This window comes from Puma concolor, chromosome A2 (assembly GCF_028749965.1).
Source record: "Puma concolor isolate L17-30 chromosome A2, mPumCon1.1.hap2, whole genome shotgun sequence".
Lineage (NCBI taxonomy): Eukaryota > Metazoa > Chordata > Mammalia > Carnivora > Felidae > Puma > Puma concolor.
Genome location: NC_141668.1, coordinates 171,480,543 through 171,499,510, shown reverse-complemented (window position 1 = coordinate 171,499,510; position 18,968 = coordinate 171,480,543). Strand labels below are relative to the sequence as shown.

The window sequence follows — 18,968 nt, the reverse complement described above, 5'->3', positions numbered from 1 at the left end:
AAGGTTTGGGAGGAAGAATCAAGAGGTTTCATGCCAGCCGAGTCCGCACAGATCAGCTTAGCAAGATGCACTCCAGCAGAACGAGGGAGGAAGTTAAGTCACAGGCGCTACCACGGGAAGGGAAGCGAGCAGGAGAGAAAGCCACAGAGGCACTCCGGGAAGTGGGACTGGGGGATCACCGAGCCACTGGGCTGTGGGGAGGCGGCCATTGGGAGCAAAGACAGCTGCCAATTTGAAAAGGAGGACCTTCCGGCAAACGGATTCGGAGTCAGAAGAACCGAGGGATCTAGAGGGAGTCAGAAGAACCGAGGGATCGAGACTCTAGAGTCTTCGAATCAGCATACCATCAGGACGCGTCAACGCTGCCCTGTCTGATGTTGGCATGGGTGCTCAGCCACGGCCCTGCGGTGATGCACTTTAGAAGTCCTTCTAGAACTGGAAGCCACTGACCTCCGGGCAGCGTGCATGCTGCAGCATCTGGGAGGCAGAAGGCGGTGTCCGCAGTGTGGCTTGAGACACAGCAGGAATAGGACAGAGGGAGGGAGGGGCAGACGTGGATGGTGCCATGGGTGAAAGGTTGCTGGTAAACCCTGGGACAGGCTTTCTGCCCTGTGCTGCTGACGTCCAGGGCGGGTCCTTCTCTGGGGGGTGCTGTCCCGGGCACTGTGGTATGTCCAGCCGCGGCCCTGGCCTCTGCTACTTGATTCCAGGAGCCACTGCCCCCCCCCGCCCCCCCCCCCCCCCAGTTAGTTTCCTTTGGTCTCACTTAGCAAATTACCACAAACTACGTGGCTTCAAACACCAGTTTATTCTCTCCAAGTCCCGGGGCCTAGGAATCCCAGGTCAAGGTATGGCGGGACTGTGGCTGGCAGGCCTCAGTGTGCCGTGGCCGTGGCCGCCTCACCGCAGTCAGCCTCCGTAGTCACGTGGCTTCTCCTTGTGCCTCTGTGTCCACGTCTCTCACGAGGACAGTCGGCGGCCATGGGATTCGGGGCCACCCACTCCAGTGTGACCGCATCTTAATTCATTACATCTACTTCCAAGTAGGGTCCCGTTCACAGGTTCAGGGATCGGAGCATGGACGAATCCTTTGGGGGCACACAGTGCACCCCACAGAACCCCCCCAGGCAGGACGACCGAGAATGTCTGCAGACAGGTCCCCTGGGTGCACGGTCACCCCGCGTGAGAAGCGCTCACCCTTCCGTGCCGACCCGTGTGTGGTCGCTGTAGGCGGTGGGCTCGTGAGGGTCATTGCAGAATTCCCTGGACTCTGTGCCGAGCTGAGCTGAAGTGCCTCCAGTGGGGTGTTGGAATGGACCAATGTGGGAGCGGAGGGGGCGGTTCTGGGGTGGCGGCAGGGGCCCCGAGCATCCTTCCTGAGGCTGGTGCCGGCACGTGGGTTTCATTTGTCTATTTCAAAGCTTTCCATAATAAAAAAAAAAAAAAATTTTTAAAGTGTATTTATTTATTTATTTATTTAGAGAGAGCGGGGGGTGGGGGGCGCAGGGAGGGGCAGAGAGAGAGGGAGACAGGCAATCCCAAACAGGCTCTGTGCTGTCAGCACAGAGCCTGATGCGGGGCTTGAACACACAAACCATGAGACCATGACCCAAGCTGAAGTCCGTTTACCGACTGAGTCACCCAGGTGCCCCGCCCCAAATATATATATATATACATATATATATATTTTTAAGTTTACTTTTTTTTAAGTTTATTTACTTTGAGAGAGAAAGAGAGCATGAGCAGGGGAGAGGCAGAGAGAGAGAGAGAGGGAATCCCAAGCAGGTTCTGCACTGTCAGCACAGAGCCCCAGGCGGGGCTCGAACTCACCAACTGTGAGATCATGACCTGAGCCGAAACCAAGAGTTGGATACTTAACCAACTAAGCCCCTGTTTTTAAGTTTAGAAACTATCCTTTGAGGGGCACCTGGGGGGCTCAGTCGGTTAAGCATCCGACTTGGGCTCAGGTTATGATCTCTCAGTTCGTGAGTTCGAGCCCCGCATCAGACTCCGTGCCGACAGCTCGGAGCCTGGAGCCTGCTTCCTATTCTGTGTCTCCCTCTCTCTCTCTGCCCCTTCCCCATTCACGCTCTGTCTCTCTCTCTCTCTCTCTGTCCTTTGAGAGATTCCTTTGGAGAGGTCTGGAAATGAAAACAGCATCCAAATCCCCCACGACCCGCCGCCCCCCGGACGGACCCCGAACACGCGACGCTCAGGGAGGGAACCAGACACGAGAGGCCACGCGGGGTGTGAGTCCACGTGTGTGAAACGTCCAGAACAGGCTCATCCACGGACAGGAGGGGGGCTCGTGAGGGCCGGGGACTGGGGGGTGACTGCTGATGGGGACGGGGCTGAGACGGGGGTGGGAGTTTGGGGGACCGAGAAGGATAAAACGCAGCATGGAGGAAAATGCTCCAGAAGAGGTTCTCCTCTGGGGAGCACGGAGCCGAGCATGGCTACTTTCCATCATGAGGATTTTAGTGACGTTGACCTCTGCATTTTTAACTATGTGCTTTTTTTTTTTTTTTTTTTTTTTAAACAGTTCTTAAAATGTGCTTGGGAAATGCTGTGACAGAGACCCTATTACACCGGCTCCCGGGACCCTTCACCGGGCTTGAGTGGCTTGGCGGGGGGAGCCCGGGTGTGTGCTCCTCCCGCTGTGCTCCCCTTCCAGGGCTGCCCTCCTCCGTGGGCACATTTTTTTTTTTTTTTTTAACGTTTATTTATTTTTTTGGGACAGAGAGAGACAGAGCATGAACGGGGGAGGGGCGGAGAGAGAGGGAGACACAGAATCGGAAACAGGCTCCAGGCTCTGAGCCATCAGCCCAGAGCCCGACGCGGGGCTCAAACCCACGGACCGCGAGATCGTGACCTGGCTGAAGTCGGACGCTTAACCGACTGCGCCACCCAGGCGCCCCGTGGGCACATTTTGAAAGAAGAAACGGTCAAGGAAAAAAGAGAACATTGCCAAAGAATATAAAACCACAAAACTGGCCTTCCCTGGAGTTTGTATTTTCAGCCTTCTCCCTTATCACGAGAACGTGTGCTCACGGCCGGCGATTTGGGACTCCAGATAACGTTTGTGGATCGAGTGTTGTTGTCTGAGACGGAATTTACGTGCCACGAAACACGCTTTTTTTTTTTAAGTTTTTATTTTCGTTCCAGGCAGTTAACATACAGTGTTATATTAGTTTCAGAAAACACACCCGTTTTTACCGCCAGGGTGATGAACTCCGCCTGCCCAGACCTGCAGCCCAGAGAGTCCCCTCCCGCCCCACTGCCGTCCAGCCCCCGTGGACCAGTCTCTTCTGGAGCGTCACGTCGATAACGGGCTTGCTTTGTGCCATCTCCTGTAGCAAGTTTCTTGCCCTCAGCCGAAGTTCATTTTTGTCTTTCTTGTTTGTTTTTCAAGATTCCCGGCCCAGCAGCTTTGTGTCCCCTGCAGGCCTCCCGCTCTCCCCTCCCCGATGGCCGTGTAGGTGCCCGCGGTCTCCCTGCAAACTGGCTGGGATCTCGTCGCTCTGCACACACTTCAGGTTCCTGAGACCCTGAAATCTTTTTATTGTTAAAACTGAGATAATTCATGTGCATCCAAGTTTGTCCTTCTATTTATTAAAACATATTTTTTAAATATTTATTTATTTATTTATTTATTTATTTATTTATTTATTTTTGAGAGAGAGAGAGAAGCAGACAGGCTGCGAGCAGGAGAGAGAGAGGGGGACACGGAATCCACAGGAGGTTCCAGGCTCCGGGCTGTCAGCACAGAGCCTGACGTGGGGCTCGACCCCGCGAACCTCCAGACCATGACCTGAGCCGAAGTCGGACGTTCAACTGACTGAGCCACCCGGGCGCCCCGAAGTTTGCCCTTTTAAAGTAGACAGTTCAGTGGCTTTTAGGAAAATCAAGGACTTGTGCAGTCATCACCGCTGTCAACTTCAGAACATTATCATTACCCAAACAAGACACCCTGTCCCCACTAGCAGCACCCCCAGCCCCCGAACCCCCAAGCCCCTGGCACCCATGAATCCACTTTCTGTCTCTACGGATTGCCCTCTCCTGACCTTTCACTTAAGCGAGTCCCGCTCTGGCCGTGGTAAGGGCAAACGGAAGCAGCGGGGCCCACGGAGAGATCTCTAAGGGGACACAAGGGGACTGGCTCACGTGGTTATGGAGGCCAAGAGGCCCACGGCCCGCCGTCCACAAGCGGGAGCCCTGGGAGGGTCGTGACCCGGCCGGAGTCTGGGGGCCTTGCCTTGCGTGCGCTGCGGAAGACGGCCGTCTCAGCTCAGGAGGAGAAGGCGACACCGTTTTGTTCCATTTGGGCCCCTGGTGGACTGAGCGATGCCCACGTTGATGAGCAAGATCCCTCCACGCTGCCTGCCGGATCAAATTCTCATCCCTTCCAGACACGTGCGTGGACGCACCCAGAACTAATGTGTCCCAGCTACCTGGGCATCCCTTGGCCTCGGCAAGTTGATGCAAAATTAACATCACGTTTGGAAAAAAAAAAAACAAAAAACCCCATGGTGGCCTCTTGTGGCTGGTTCCCTCCCTGAGTGTTGTGTTCAGGGTCGTCCGCGGGGCAGCCGGCCTGGGCAGCTTGCGGCCGAGGGACGTGTGCGTGCGTGGACGTATTTTCTGCATCCATTTATTTGTTGATAGACCCTTGGGTTATTTCCATTTTTTGAGTGCCTTGAGTCTCGACCAAGACTTGCCCAGTCTTACTGGGGATGGGGGACTGGGCAGCCCCCTAGCAAAAGCAAAGAGCCCCTGTTCTAGACTATTTTTTTTTTTTTTTTAAGTAGGCTTCATGCCCAAGGTGGGGCTCAGACTCACGACCCTGAAATCAAGACCTGAGCTGAGATCAAGAGTCAGGCACTTCAGGGGCGCCTGGGGGGCTCAGTCAGTTAAGTGGCCGATTCTTGGTTTCAGCTCAGGTCATGATCTCGTGGTTCGTGAGATTGATCCCCACGTTGGGCTCTGCGGTGACAGTATGGAGCCTGCTTGGGATCCTCTCTCTGCTCCTCTCCCCTGCCCTTGCTCTCTCTCAAATAAATAAATATTAAAAAAAAAAAAAAAAAAAAGTCAGACGCCCAAACCAATGGAGCTACCCAGACGCACCTAAGAGTCTCTGTTATAGAATGTGTGTTAGAACTTTCCAGATGACAGAACGTTCTCCATCTGCTCTGTCCAGTTCAGTAGCCACCAGCCCCGTGTGTAAGGAAGGGGCTGTTTAATTAGTTGTAGCCAGTTTGAACTGAACTGCCATATGTGGCTGGACCCGACCATTCCAGAAATCTGAGCGAGCTGGTCCCTCTGCCCCAGTCCTGCCACCATTTGACTAATAAAATCCCAACTTGTTTTGTTGGGAGTCACTGCCTGAGGTTACCCGAGGCTCCCTTCCTCCTCGGACTCCGTGGGTCCTGAGCTCGACCAGCTCCAGGCCTCGTGCGGCCACTGCCGGCCTTCCCGAGGGACCCGCACGCAAAGGCCAGGCGGCAGGAGCGAGCTCGGACGGAAAGGTGAGATGGCCAAGCCACAGGGGCCAGGCCACGCCGGGCTGCAGGCTTCCCAAAAAGACCAGGGATCTTACTTCAGGGTAATGAGGTCGGGGGCGGAGAGACGGATGGATCCGCGCTGCTGGCTGTGACGACGGAGAGGCCACGGGCCAAGGACGCGGCGCCTCTGGAAGCCGGGGAAGGGGTGAGATGGGGCTCCCCGGGGCCCCGGCCCTGCCCATGCCTGGGTGTTAGGACTTACGGCTCCAGGACTGTCAGGGAATCGGCGTGTGGCGATGCGTCACAGTGGCCCTGGGAGGCTCGCGCGGTCCGGGAAGTTCTATGCCTGCCCCGGACTGGGGACAGCCGGGCACCCGGTGGAGACACGGGGGTGGTTCCGGTCTGCAGCGTGGATATCCCTGAGCTGATGGCACCCGACAGGTGGCACTGGGAGAGTTTGGAGCCGGACGCATCCTGGGACTTGTGGCCCGGGATCGCCCTCCTCAGTCCTTGCGCCACAAGTCTCTCTGGGGACAGGAAAGAATTCAGGAGGGGCCCTCAGGCTTGCAAAGAGCCCCAGCTCAAGGTCAGGATGGGCTCGGGGCTGTGTGGAGGCCCTACCGTGGGGCGGGTAGCATTTCACCCTCGCGCCACCGTCCCAGTCCACTGTGTGGACGGACACGTCTTCTGTACCCATTCATTTGTGGATGGGCCCTTGGGCAGGCACCCTGGACACTGTTCTCGCTCCTGAGGTCCCGAGGTCAGTGGCCACTCAGGGACTCTCTGGGCCTGGGGTCAGGGAGACGCAAGTTCTCCGCCAGGCTGGATGTCTTTCCAGCTGGCGCCCCCTGGCAAGGTGCTACCCTGTGCCGGTTTCCCTTCCGGGAGCTGGGCTCTTCCAGGAGAGCAGGACTGACTGCAGAGTGAATGCACGCGGAGACAGAGCAGGGTGTGGGCGGGAGAGACAGAAGCCCCATGTGGCAGGGGCGTAGAGTGGAGGGGCTCCGGCTGCAACACGGGCACGGAAAACCCAGCAGGGGATCCGGGCAGCTGCCTCCCTGCTACCCCAGGCAGGGCAGACCGTCTGCTGCCCGTAGATGCGGGGCAGGGCTGGCCGGGCACCGGGGCTGGCAGGGGCCTTATCATGCAGGGCCCCAGTCCCCAGTCCCCTTGGGAGCCGGCCAGGACGCCCCCCACCTGAGCTCCTGGCACAGACCCCCCACGCCTGAGACTTGGGCTTTCTCTGGTCCCGGCAGCAGGGGACCTGGGGGCTCTGAGGCAGTCACAGGGACTCCTCTGGGCAGGTGCTCAGCCCTCAGGAAGCCTTCACCAGACTGGCTCTTTCACCAAAAGTGGGAGGAGCTTCTGAGGCCTGGGGGGACTCCACCCTCCCTGGGAAAGGCCACCGGGGTCCTCGGATTCCCCAGCCCCCGTCTCCAGCCCCTGATAAGGCAACAAACACAACCAGCACTGAAGGCCCAGGCGGGGGTCCACCCTCCCTGGACACAAAGGCCCTAGGTATTCACAATTAAACCAAGGCTGCAAACCACACTCACCGAGATGGCTTTATTCAACGGTTGCCCACCAACAGGGTGCCTCCCGGGCCCCCGCACTCAGGCCCGCACAGGGGCCAGCCCCGGACGTAGCTCCCTCTCAGTGGCCGTGGCCCCCCGGGAAGGGCAGGATGGCCCGCGGCCTCGCGGAGGGGCCTTCCCCCCCACCCCCCCGCCCCGGCCGGCATCGGCACCACAGCCCGTGCGGGGCACCCCGTGGGTGGGTCTCGAGGGTTTGTGCTTTGACTGGGCTTGAGAGATGCTGCCGGTCTGACATCCTCGGAGGCGCAGGTGGCTCCCACCTCCCCCACCCCCCGCATCAGCCAGGGTGACAGCCGCACGGGGCAGCGACCCGGGGCCTTCCCAACAGTCTCAGGCTGTGGGGCAGGGCCGGGCAGGGACAGGGTGGCTCCCCTCACCCAAGGCACTCAGGATTGGAGGGGACGGGGATTAAGGACCACAATTCTGACGCCCTGTGTCCAGGGCTCCCCGGAGGCTGCTGCTCGGGGCACCGGGCACTCAGGGATGCTGGGCCGGAAAACAGGCCCCAGGATGGGAACTCGGGAGAGCTTCGGCCCCGAGAGCCGGGAGTCACTGTCCCTGCTGCACGGGGGAGGGAGGAGACAGGGAGGCAGCTGGCCGTGAGCAGTTTCTTTCTGCGGTGGCTGAGCCTCCGGCAGGGCAGGTGTCCACAGAGTTCACGTCCACGTGCGGCCAACACAAGGCTCGGGGCGTTACGCGGACGTCCCGCCTCATCCGTGTCCCGGGTTTACTGAAGGAAAATGTCTGGGTGGCCCCACTGCCTCCGGAGGAACTCCAGGCCATCATGGCTGGGGAGCCATCCCGCACCCCTTTCTGGAAAGGCCGGTGTGCTGGCCCTGGACCGTCATCCCTCGTGCAGGGATCGGGGGCCAAGCCCGTTCCAAAAAACGTTTCTCTGGCCCCTCGAGCACCCTCGCAGGCCGCCTGGGGGCAGCTGTCCTGTGTGAGGCAGCTGTGGGGACGAGGCCGGCCCCGAGTCCACCGCGGAATGACAGCGACGGCTCCAAGCGGGGGCCTCCCGCGGGCAGGGCCCGGGAGCGGCTGGCACTTCGGGTCTCACGTCCTCTGGAGAGGAGCAAGCGTGGTAGTCCGCCGGGCAGGGGCGGTCCTCCAGCCGTGCCCCCGGGGACCCCGGGGAGGGGACACGCCTGGGAAGACCTAGGAGGGGCCCCCTTCCCCCCGGGCCGGGCCCGGCCACAGAGCCCGGTCCAAGCGTGGAGACGGCGGGGTCGGCAGGCGGCTCCCCGCGGGCAGGGCCTCCGCAAGGACGGGGAGAGGGCGCCATCGGCGCCCTGGCGGGGAGCTGCCCTCCGGGGACGCCGGCACAGCCGCCGCCCCGCGTGGGGCACGTCCCTCACCCCTGCGGGCCCTGCCCGCGCGCGAGCTGTGGACCGGGACCCGCCTGGCCAGCGACCTGCTCTACACGTGCTCCGTTTCCTGGTCCTGGTCGGGCTCCTCCTCGTCATCCTCGTCGTCCTCGTCGTCGTCCTCGTCGGCGCCCGTCTTGTCCAGCGGAGCCTCGCCGTCCCGGGCCAGCTCCTCCACGTGCGCCAACATGTCGGCCATCAGCGCCTCCTCCAGCCGCTTGCGCACCTGCTGTACCAGCTCTTCCTGCTTCCTGGGGACACAGGGGCTGCGCTGGCCGCGGCACGTCCCCGCCTCCGGGAAGACGGCACGAGGCCAGGAGGAGAGTGCGGGCAGGCGTACGTGGGCGGGTCACCTCCGGGGCCCTCTGTCCCATGTCCTGGCGGCAACCTTCGCAGAGCGAGCCGCCCTCCGGCTCAGCTTCCGTGTCCTACGGTCCGTCTCCGCCTGGGCGACCCCGGGGCTGGGGGCTCAAGTCCCCAGATGCGTGCCCCCCCCCCCCCCGTCTGCCTCTGCCCCTCCCAGCAGGCCCCGCAGGCCCGGCCGATGGGTCACCACCTGTCTGCTTCCCCCTGGGGTCCAGCGCACGGGCGCACGGAGTCCCCGAACTGTCGCTTGAGTGGGGTTTGCAAAGAAAAAGCAGACAACGGTGTTGGGTCACCGCACCCGGCCAGAGTGTCACTCGCCCCGTGGCTGATGGGAGTTTTGCAGGCACACAATTCTAGGTGGAGAACGGCGTTCTCGGTCTTTCGGCTTCTGCTACCACAGCCTAGAAAGCCGTCAGCCCAGACTGTGAGATGGCCCGCCTCCCCTCCCTCGCCCGAACGTGACCCGGCACGCGTCTGTCCCCGGGCCTGGCAGATGCTGGCCCCGGCCCATGCGGCACCACGCTGCCGGCCGCTCGTCCCCTCTCCAGACACGACCGAGTCCGCTGCCTGACCCTCCCTCAGGACTGAGCTTCTCCCAGTTCTAGAAGTTCTGCTCAGCCGTAAACACCCACCTAGCCCTTCCGGACGGTCGCGTTCTTCCGTTCTACCTCCAACTCCCTGGCAGCGCACTCCTCTGCGGGGCCGCGGGCTATTCCCCGGCGTCACCCCGCGGGGCCTGGGGCTCGGCTCAGTCCTGCGGCAGGGCGCCCGCCCACAGGCCGCTCCGCCGCGGTTCCGGCCCCTTCTCTGTGTGGGTCCCACAGAGAGCCCCTACCCTGCTCTGACCTTGGCTGTGTGTTCACACCTCGGTTCGAGAGGACACACGTTCCACGCTGCCGGCTCAAACATCTCCTCGCCGGGACGCCTGCCCGGATGGTTCCAGCAGACAGATGCCTCCCGCCACAAGCCCGCCTGCACCTGGACACCAGCTCAGCTGGGAAACCCTCCCGAGGCGCCCCAGCCCCCGGCCCAGCCTAGATCCGGCCGACATCCCAGGCCCCGGGGCGTGTCTGGGGCTCACGGCACTCTCTGCGGCAGCCCCCCCCCCAGCCCGGCAGGCACCCCGAAGGCCTCACGTGCCCGAGACGGGCAGGCCACACTGTGAGCCTGTCCACACGGGGGAAGAGCCACTTTCTCTTCCCAAGAACATTCCCAAACGGCAAGGATACTTCCTGTTCCTTCCGCAGGCCGCCTCTGGTCTGCCCTCGATTGAAGACTCGCGGAAAAGCTCCCGTGGGTGCTTTCCACACCCGTGCCCTCGCGGGGACCACATCCGCTTTGACCCCCAAAGAGCGCCGGCGGAACAGCGGGGCCGTGGGGAGACCAGAGCTCTCACACACGGGGGCCACGCCGCCCACAGGCAGGAGCCGGACGGGGGCGCGCGTGGGCCGGTACCTGATGTCCTCGTCGGTCACCATGAAGGCCTTGCAGAGAGGCTGGGCCGTGTTCAGCCACACCCCGGGGTTCTTCTCCACGGCGGCTGAGAGCTGCCCAGTGATGGGCATGGTGCTGGTGTGCAGGGCGCTGGCGATGGCCGACAGCAGGGTCTCGTCCGTGCAGCCGGGTCCCACGCCTACCAGGGGGCAGGAGGGTGCTCAGCACTGGGCACCCGAGGCCGCTCTCCCTCAGCCTCTGGTTTCGCTCCCGAGTCTCCCATCACAGGCACACGATCCCTCTTGTGACAGCAGCAGAGGCTGTGACTGGCGGTTACGGCGTGCTTGTGTTTTTACGACGCGCGAGCAAAATCACACACGTCCGGCCTCTTAGGGACCCGCCCCGCAGGACAGCCCTTGTGCCGCAGCCCCGCCACACCCGCCCCTCCACCCCCGTCCTTCCCCTCAACCCCCCCACCCTGCCCAGCCCTACCCCTCTCCTGGGATTACCCTGCAGGCCTTTGGGGAGGTCCATGGTTTTCACGAGCTCCTCGGCGATGTCGAAGGCGTTCAGGCCACTCAGCTTCTTCTCCCAGAAGAGCTGCCACCGGACAAACAGACGTGAGGCTGGCGGACGGCCAGCTGTGCCCCCACAACAGGCACAACAGGTGCCCCGGGGGAGAGCTGGGGCGATTCCTCGTGGAGGGTGGCAGTCCCGGCGTGACCTCTGACCCCCACACCTGCCGGAGCACCTCGCGTGGGAACGAGGGTGCTGCTGGCCTCTGCCTGGTCCTCCCGGGGCCGGAGAGGACCCAACCCGGGAAGCGAGACTTGCCGTCGGCATTGGCAGTCTATGGTTCCCAAAAGATGGCCCAACCCCAGCGGGGCAACGCCCCCCCTCACACTGACGTTCAGAAGCGCAACGTCCACCCAGAGCTGAGCTGTGAGGCCCATCAGAGGCCCCGGGCGCAGGGGGATGGACCCGGTCAACCCACCACGACCGGGCACCATCGACAGTCAGGGGACGGACCCAGCAGCCCCTGAAGGTGCGTGGAGCTCGCGCCCACAGACGGCACCGGGGACTCTGGGGACGGTGCACTGAGAGGCGTGCTCCAAAGCAGGAGGCAGAGGACAGGTCTCTGAGTGGTTACTTAGTTGGCTACAATCCAAATGCCACCGAGGGCAGTGAAGACGGGGGGCCCCGTGAGCGGCTCCCACAGCCTCCTGCTCCCGCCCAGGCCGCACGCCAGCTACGTACGGGCATTTGTAAAACACGCACAAAAGCACAGGTGATCATGGTTTTTAGAAAGCAGATTATAAGGCGGCACGTGTGCCCCCACAGGACGCAAGCCAGGCTGGCACACGGCGGCCCGGGAAGTGTGGGGGCAGGAGGCCGGGCCCGTGGGCTCACCTGTCGAGGCTGCTCCACGGCCTTCTGGGGGTCACTCTTCACTTTGTTGCTGGGGTGGTTGGTGATCTTGGTCACCGGCTGCTTGAAAATGGAAGCCGTCTGCCTGACGGGGAGGGCTGTGTTCAGGTCGGGCTTGCCCTGCAGAGACACACAAGCTGGCACCGCAGCCCTGGGGGCCTCAGCGGGGACTCGTCCTGGGGGCCTCGGGGAGCAGATACCGCGTCTCTCGGTCACCAGCATACCCCGTGGCGTCCACAGATCTGGCCCAGACCCTGCCTACTGGCCGTGCACCTGTCCTGTCCGTGGGGCGCGGCCCAGAGGGCACCCTGGCTGGCACTGTCCTGTAGCCAGGACCGCAGCTCATCCCCCCCCCGCCGCCCCCCCCCCCCCCCCAGACAGGCATCTATAGGAGACTGGAGGACACACAGTGTCACCGGGCGCCGGCCGAACATGTGCTGCTTTCTGGTCCCGCTGCTGGGCTGGGCGACAGACTGTGACAGACACGCCAGAGATAGCCAGCGGCAGCGGGCCCGTGGCCTCTCCCAGGGACAGAGTGCAGACGACATCTTCCCTTCTTTCTCCTTTTCCGTGGCTTCCAAATTTCCCTCAACATATAGGACCTTAGCGCGATTCAGGACGAGTGGAAACCTCTCTCTCCCCACCAAAAGTGTTGATTTTTTTAACGTGTTTCTTAAATTAGGTTTTTCAATAAACCCTAAGCCCAACGGGGGGCTCAGACTCATGACCCTGAGACCTGGACTCCCATGCTCCACCGACTAAGCCAGCCAGGTGCCCCCAACAATGGCTCTGAACGGCGAGCCCGAGGCCGGGTGCTCACCTTGACCTGGCTGGAGGAGTCGTAGCGGACCCTCTGCCGGCTCCGGCTTGCCTTGCTCATCAGCAGCTTGCCCGTCCGGAAGTCAAAGGTGCTCAGGTCCATGGAGCCGCCCAGGTAGCGGGCCAGCTGCGGCTTGCTCCGGAACTTCTTTCCACTGGGGCTGCGGGCAGAGAGGGGGTCAGCGGCGGGCAGGCGCGCTGGGCCGACCCCTGCCCCCAGCGCCGCCTCTCGGCCAGGGCCCCCGGCAGACGCCGGCACCGCGGAGGAACGCACTGACGGGACAAGGCCGGGGCCCAGCCCTGGGAGCCCGGCTGACGTTTCAGAACTCCCAGAAGCAGAATTAGGCCATGTTCTGGAAAAAAGAACCCGGGATAGCAGGTGCTCTAACAACAGTCTCCTTCTCGTGGGTACCACGTCGGGGACTGGGGTGTCCTGGGGGTGGGACCCATCAGGAAACTGGAAGACCAGGTGCCACGAAGCCCCGGCCGTGAAGCTCTGCGCCCTTGCTCACCTTGTGGACGGACTGGGGGCCACCTACCTGCCTGTCTGGGAAGCTACGGACACGGAGCACAGGGCTGCAGTGCCAAGGAGCTACAAAGGACCCGCACGGGGCCCGGAGGCGTTAGGGACGACAGCTGGGATCGCCGACTGGCGCGGCCGCTGTGGACAACTCAGGCGGCTCCTCCAACGACCGGACGGCAGCCCCACGCTCAACATCTACCTCAGGCCGGGCAAATACACGTCCACGCAAAACTGCCACCCAGAGGTGTTCGGAGCAGCGGGGTTCGTAGCAGGCACGAAGTGAAAACAGCCCAACTCTCCGTCGATGAACAAACATCACGTGTCCACTGTGCACAGTAACGTCCCTCGGCCGCCGGCAGGAGTGAGGCGCCCACACCCGGTGCCCCGAATGCACGACGCTCAGGGAGGGAACCAGACATGAGAGGCCACGCGGGGTGTGAGCCCGCGTGCGTGAAGCGTCCAGAACGGGCTCATCCGCGGACGGGAAGGGGGCTCGTGAGGGCCGGGGCTCTTCTTGGGGGCAATGGAACGTTTTAAAGTTGGCCGTGGTGATGGCCGCGTGACTGTGACATACCACAATCTATCGGCTTGCACGCTTTAAGCGGGTAAGCTGTGCGGTCTGCGGCTCGCCTCCCCCTCGAGCTGCCAGAAGCAACACTTGTGTGGCACCCAGCAGGCCTGGTGCCTTTCCAAGCACGTCATCGCTGCCAACGCGATGAGCAGTCACTCTCCGTAACAGCTCATCAGTCTGAGATCGGTGAGGGTTTATTTTGTTCACCTCCCCTGAAGAGGCTCTGGGATGAGCCCCTAATTCAAGCAACTGCCTGTCTGCTCCCCGCCCCCGCCACTCTGCTAGGGACAATGGAGGGTTGTGGGACCTGGTACGGCCAGAAGGAAGCCCCTCCTAAGACGCCAGGACCCCAGCGTGTGGCCAGCTGCGCTCTGGGAACCCCCACCAGGAGCTCCGCACAGGCAGGGCTGCGGCTGCAGACCGTGCTGTTCCCCTGGGCCTGGCCACATGTGCCGGGCCCAGGCACCCAGCACGGAGAGCTCCTGGCGGCCCGGGGTCCCAAGGCTGCTGGGGACCCTCCGGGAAGATTTTCTTTTCTAGGACGCTGTGCTGGTTGATGCGACCGGAGCCTACGGTGCCCAGGGCCGTGGGAAGGAACCTGGGTCAAATACAGCCACACAGAGGGAGGAGGGGACCCCGCGCAACACTCGCCAGCATCTCTGGGCCTCCAGCCACCTGCGCGTGCTACACGAGAACAGGAAGCAGACATGGGGACAGAGAGGTGGCTGCTTAGAACTGGCACGTGGCAGCATCGGGCACTGGTGGCTGGGGGTCTGGGGCTCTCCTGGAGAATGTTCTAAAACCGACTGTGGAGGTCGCCGTACCCATGTGCGCATTTTAAATGGGTGACCTGGGGCGCCTGGGTGGCGCAGTCGGTTAAGCGTCCGACTTCAGCCAGGTCATGATCTCTCGGTCTGTGAGTTTGAGCCCCGCGTCGGGCTCTGGGCTGATGGCTCAGAGCCTGGAGCCTGTTTCCGATTCTGTGTCTCCCTCTGTCCCAAAAATAAATAAACGTTGAAAAAAAATTAAAAAAAAAAAAAAAATAAATAAATGGGTGACCTGTGAGGTGTAGATCCTAATCTCAAAAAAGGTGTTAAGAAAAAACAAAAGAACAAGACAAAAAGTGCGTTAGTAGATCCCAGAGGCTGGGGGAGGCGGGGGAGGGGGGCAAAGCTAACAGGCATAGGCCTCATTTTGGGTAATGGAATGTTCTAGAACTATGTAGCGGTGATGGCTGCACAACTTTGTGAATGTACTGAAAACCACCGCATAGGACACTTTTAAAGGATGGATCAGAGAGAACGTGGATTATGTCCCAACTTTTAACAAAGGTTCTAGATATCTGTATTAACAGAGGAAGATGTCCCTGATATTTTATTGAGAAAAACACACACACACACACACACCCCCCAACAACCCTGGATTTAACAAAACTGCACACATAGGAATAAAAGAGCACAGACCAGGGGCTAGAAGCATGGGGACGGAGTGGGGACGGAGGGCTGCGGGCTGGCCCCTGTCAAGTGGCTGGCTGTGGGGACACCAGCCAGCACCTAGCCCAGAGCCTCAGGCCAGAGGAGATGGACGCAGGCCCAAAAGGCAGCCCCCCTTCTCGTCTGTAGAAAGGGCTGCTGTGAGGGTCGCCTGGACCAGAGAGTGGGCACTGACACCCGTGAGGCCCTGACAGCAAAGTGCACCTGCTTACAGCCAACCTCACCCTGCTGCCCAAGGAAGGGGGGAGGGGGCGATGTGCTAACCACCTTCTGCTCTTCCTGAGCAATGAGATCTTCTGGTGGATTCCTCTCTACTCTACACTCCTCCAAAGAATGAGCCCTGAGGACAGGGTACTAACATCCCACAAACCCTCAGCTTCCTGCCTGGGCAAAACTGTCACGCGGCGAGCTTATTTTCACAATACAGAGGAGATGCGGCTGCGGCCTGATGCTCCCGCCGCCCACCCCCCAATCTCAGCAGAGCCCGGTCTTCGAGCTACAACGATGGGAGTGGTGTGAGGTCACCCCGCCTCTCCTGAGTGACAATCTGGCAAAGCACGCACTCGCTTCCTCCACTCTCTGGACAAGGAAATCGAGATCCACCGGTTCCTAGGGACAAGGCTTGGACCCCAATCCAGGCCTGACTCAAAGCCCTTGTGTTCTGCCTTCCCTCTGCGTTAAGAAAATTCGAAAAGTCCATCCGTGCTCTTGCCTGGTTGCCTGGTTGAGCAGGAGCCCCAACAGGTGAAGAGGCCACAGACACATGTTCCACAACACATCATGGGTTCCCGATCACATCCCCCCACAAACCTCCCACCCATCGGGAGGGAAGGTGACACCCACCTGCCTGGTGGGTCATCCAGACCAATGACTTGGGGATGGCGTTGGACCCTACCCCGTCTTCCTCCCCTCAGGCCCACCTCTGGGTTATCTGTCCGGCCCATTTGGAACTTTTCCCCGCTGCCAGAACCCCAAGCTCAGGTCTAGGGCCTCAGAGTAAGGTCCCATTTGGCCGAGGCCCAAGGAGGCCCACACACAGGTGGGGACGAGAGGCAGAGCAATGTTATTGTCAAGGTGTTCCGGCCATGCTGACCTCGGCTCAGCCTCCCAGGTTCTCTGCACAGGATGCCCTCTGCCTGCAGAGCTCCTCCCAGCTCCACTGTCAGTGCTCAGCTCCGTGTCACCTCTTCAGGGAGGCCCTCGCTGAGCTGCCCCAGCCTCAACCCAGCACCCCATTACTGGTCCTCGCAGACCCCTGGACTTCTCAGTGTAGGTCACCACCTGTAACTACGGGAGTAACAGGGTGCCAGCTGATGCTGTCACCCAGGGGAAGAAGGTCTCACTCCCATCTGACTGAATGGCCAGGACCCAGCAGGTGCTGCAGAGGGTGTCTGTGAAATTAACAAAGGACTAGAGCTAGAGAGACCCGCTTCTTTGGCCTTTACACCTAAAAAGAAAAGCTGACACACAAGCATGCTTGGACTTAAACCAAGCAGGTGGTTCCCAAACTGAGACCTCCTCACTAACCCAGCAGGACAGAACCGCAAAGATTCAGGCTTTTTAAACAGTCAGAAAGAGAGTGACGTCGCAGACCGCAGCAGTGGACATGTCTCCAAGAGACGCTGCTTGTGCCTCCACGAGGTCAATGCTGGAAGTCACAGGGTCCCTGCTCTTTTTGGAACCCAGAACCTGAGCGGGTACTGGACGAGCTGCCATTCCTTCCCTGCCCACTTCCCTCACTCCTTCCCAAACGGGGCTGGCGAAGGCCCACGAGGGACTCAAGTGCTGGGTGGACAGCACAGCACTCCCGCCCCTCTCGGCATCACCCAGGCAGTTTCTGGGCCCTTGACCAGTGGCACGACCCCCAGCACCGGCCCGCCTTCAACACGTGGCGGGTGTCCCTCTTTGCCTTGTTAGAGACCTGAACGTGCCCACCCAGGATCCTGAAGCAAGGGGGAGAGAGCCATCAAAGCTGGCTCAGAAACAAAAGCATCTTCCACCAATCGGAGAGAAAAAAGGAGGGAGAAGGAAAACAGCAGGTGGCCAACTGTCTGGGGCTGGGCTGCCAGCCGCCCACTAATTCTTTATTCCGCCGAGAACCTTCCTCGCCATCTCTCCCCGGCCAACGGCAGCCCCTCCTTGCAATCTGGGGGAGGGGTGCTCACGAAGTCTCGCGCCTCCTGTCTTTGAGACTGGAGGGGCCACGACTCACGGGAGCGGCGGTCTCGGAGGGGGCCCGTGGATGGCGGAGGAGCGGCCCTTTCAAACACGCGGCCCCGGGGAGGGCCCCCGCCACCCCGGGAAGGGCCCCGGCCCCCCAGAGCGTCCCCGCCTCGGGCTGCGCGCGCCCCGCCGATCCAAGGGAGAGCCCAGCCCCCACCCCCGCCTCCCAGCGGCGTCTGGCCCGCGCCGGGCGCCCCTCGCCCCGCCAGCGGGCCCGCTGCGGCCGCGGGAACAAAGGCCACCGCCCGCCCGGCGCCGACCCGCGCTCCACGCGGCCGCGGGAAGGGGGAGCACGCACGCGCACTGGACTGGGGCCGCCGCGCGCCGGCACGCACGCACGCACGCACGACGCACGCGCGGGCCCAGGCCGCAGCCCGGGTCGAGGCGCCCAGGCCGCCGCAGAGGCCGCTGGGAGGCGCCCGTTGGGGCCCTGCCCGGCCGGCACGTTCATTCACCTATAGTAAAAGACATCCCTGTGGCCGGCCGACAGCCCCGACCTTCTGGGCACTTCTTCCCTCTCCCAGCCCTGCGGGAGCGCCGGGCACTCCCACCTCTTCCGCTCCATCGCGCCCGGCTCCTCGGCCCGCCGCCGCCGCCGCCGCCGCCGCCCGGACCCCCGCTCGCCGCCGCCGCCTCAGCTGCCTCCGCTGCCGCCGCCGCCGCCACTTGCCGCGGCTGTTCCGGCCCGCGGGCCCCCGCCCTCCGCCCCCAGCCGGGCACGCGCCGGCTTTGCCGCCCTCTCGGCCCCCTCCCCGCGCTCGCCAGCCCCCGCTCGGGGGGCCCGCTCCGCCCACCCGCCCGCGCGGGGCCCCGTGCTGCGCAGGCGCCGCGCGGGTCCCACCCCGCGGCCGCCGGCCCCGCCCCATGGCGGCGGCCCCAATCAGCGCGCGGCCAGGGGTGGGGCCGGCGGCGGCGCGCGGTTCGCCCGCCCCGCCCCGCGCCTGCGCCCTCGGCCCCACGACCGGCCAGCTGCCGGACCGCCCCGCGTCCGCGCGCTGTCCCGTCCTGGGTTCTGCTTCTCGTCCCGTGCCCCCAGGTTCCCGCTCGAATCCCGGGTTACCCGCTCCAGTGTCGGCCCTCCATCCGTCCCACCGTCCCCCTGGTCTCCCAGCCTCCGGGCACCGTCGGTGGCCGCCGCCCTCCACGCCCCAAATCGCTCCCACCGCCTTTCTAACACCTCCGAATCGAGGAGTCAGCCCCCCTCTCCCGGCTCCACCTTTAGCACGGCGGCCTTCCGTCCCCGGGTCTGGGACCTTCCTACGGAATCTCTCGCCTCCACTTTTGACCCCTCCCCCAAGCCCTTCCTGGCCGCGGCGAGAGACCCGGTGGATTCCCCCTCTCAGCCCCTCCTGTGGCTGGCCCAGGGCGGGTGTTGAAGGAAAGACGCCTGAACGAGTGGACAGGGCTGTGACCAGTCCCGGGGGAAGGCTGAGTCTCCCGACGGGCCTGACCTGGCGTCCGGTCCCCGTGTGAGAGAGGAGCAGGGCGGGGGGTGGGGCCTGCTCGGCCGAGGACAGCGGAGGGCCGGGGTCTTCACTGCCCTGGAGCTCTGTGATCACGCTCGGGTCGGAGCCAGGTCCTCGTCGGGCAGCCCCAGACCACCGCGTGGAGGGCAGGAGTAACTCGTTTACTTCATGTTTTGAGGTTA

At 62.5% G+C, this 18,968-nt stretch overlaps 1 protein-coding gene across 2 annotated transcripts; it reads right to left on the bottom strand.

Annotated features, from left to right (window-relative positions):
- Positions 1-7,048: 7,048 nt before the first annotated feature.
- On the bottom strand, positions 7,049-18,052 carry MBD3 (methyl-CpG binding domain protein 3). Of its 2 annotated transcripts, none has more exons than XM_086699675.1 (6): positions 17,776-18,052; positions 12,512-12,671; positions 11,674-11,811; positions 10,773-10,863; positions 10,285-10,462; positions 7,049-8,714 (listed from the first exon to the last, which is right to left on the bottom strand). In XM_086699675.1, the coding sequence occupies exons 1-6, from the start codon at positions 17,883-17,885 to the stop codon at positions 8,516-8,518; spliced, it is 876 nt and encodes a 291-aa protein (XP_086555801.1). In that variant the 5' UTR covers positions 17,886-18,052; the 3' UTR covers positions 7,049-8,515. The 2 variants fall into 2 exon arrangements, with proteins under 2 accessions (XP_086555801.1, XP_086555802.1); XM_086699676.1 differs by having other exon boundaries at positions 17,872-18,048.
- Positions 18,053-18,968: the final 916 nt, after the last annotated feature.

Bases quoted from the DNA above. Each gene is read 5' to 3' on its own strand.
- MBD3 (XM_086699675.1), bottom strand. From the start codon at position 17,885: ATGGAGCGGAAGAGGTGGGAGTGCCCGGCGCTCCCGCAGGGCTGGGAG. The intron at 12,672-17,775 runs GTGAATGAACGT...CTCTGCCCGCAG, and splicing joins AGGGATGTCTTTTACTATAG to CCCCAGTGGAAAGAAGTTCC. The intron at 10,463-10,772 runs GTAATCCCAGGA...GCCCCCTGGTAG, and splicing joins CCTCCCCAAAGGCCTGCAGG to GCGTGGGACCCGGCTGCACG.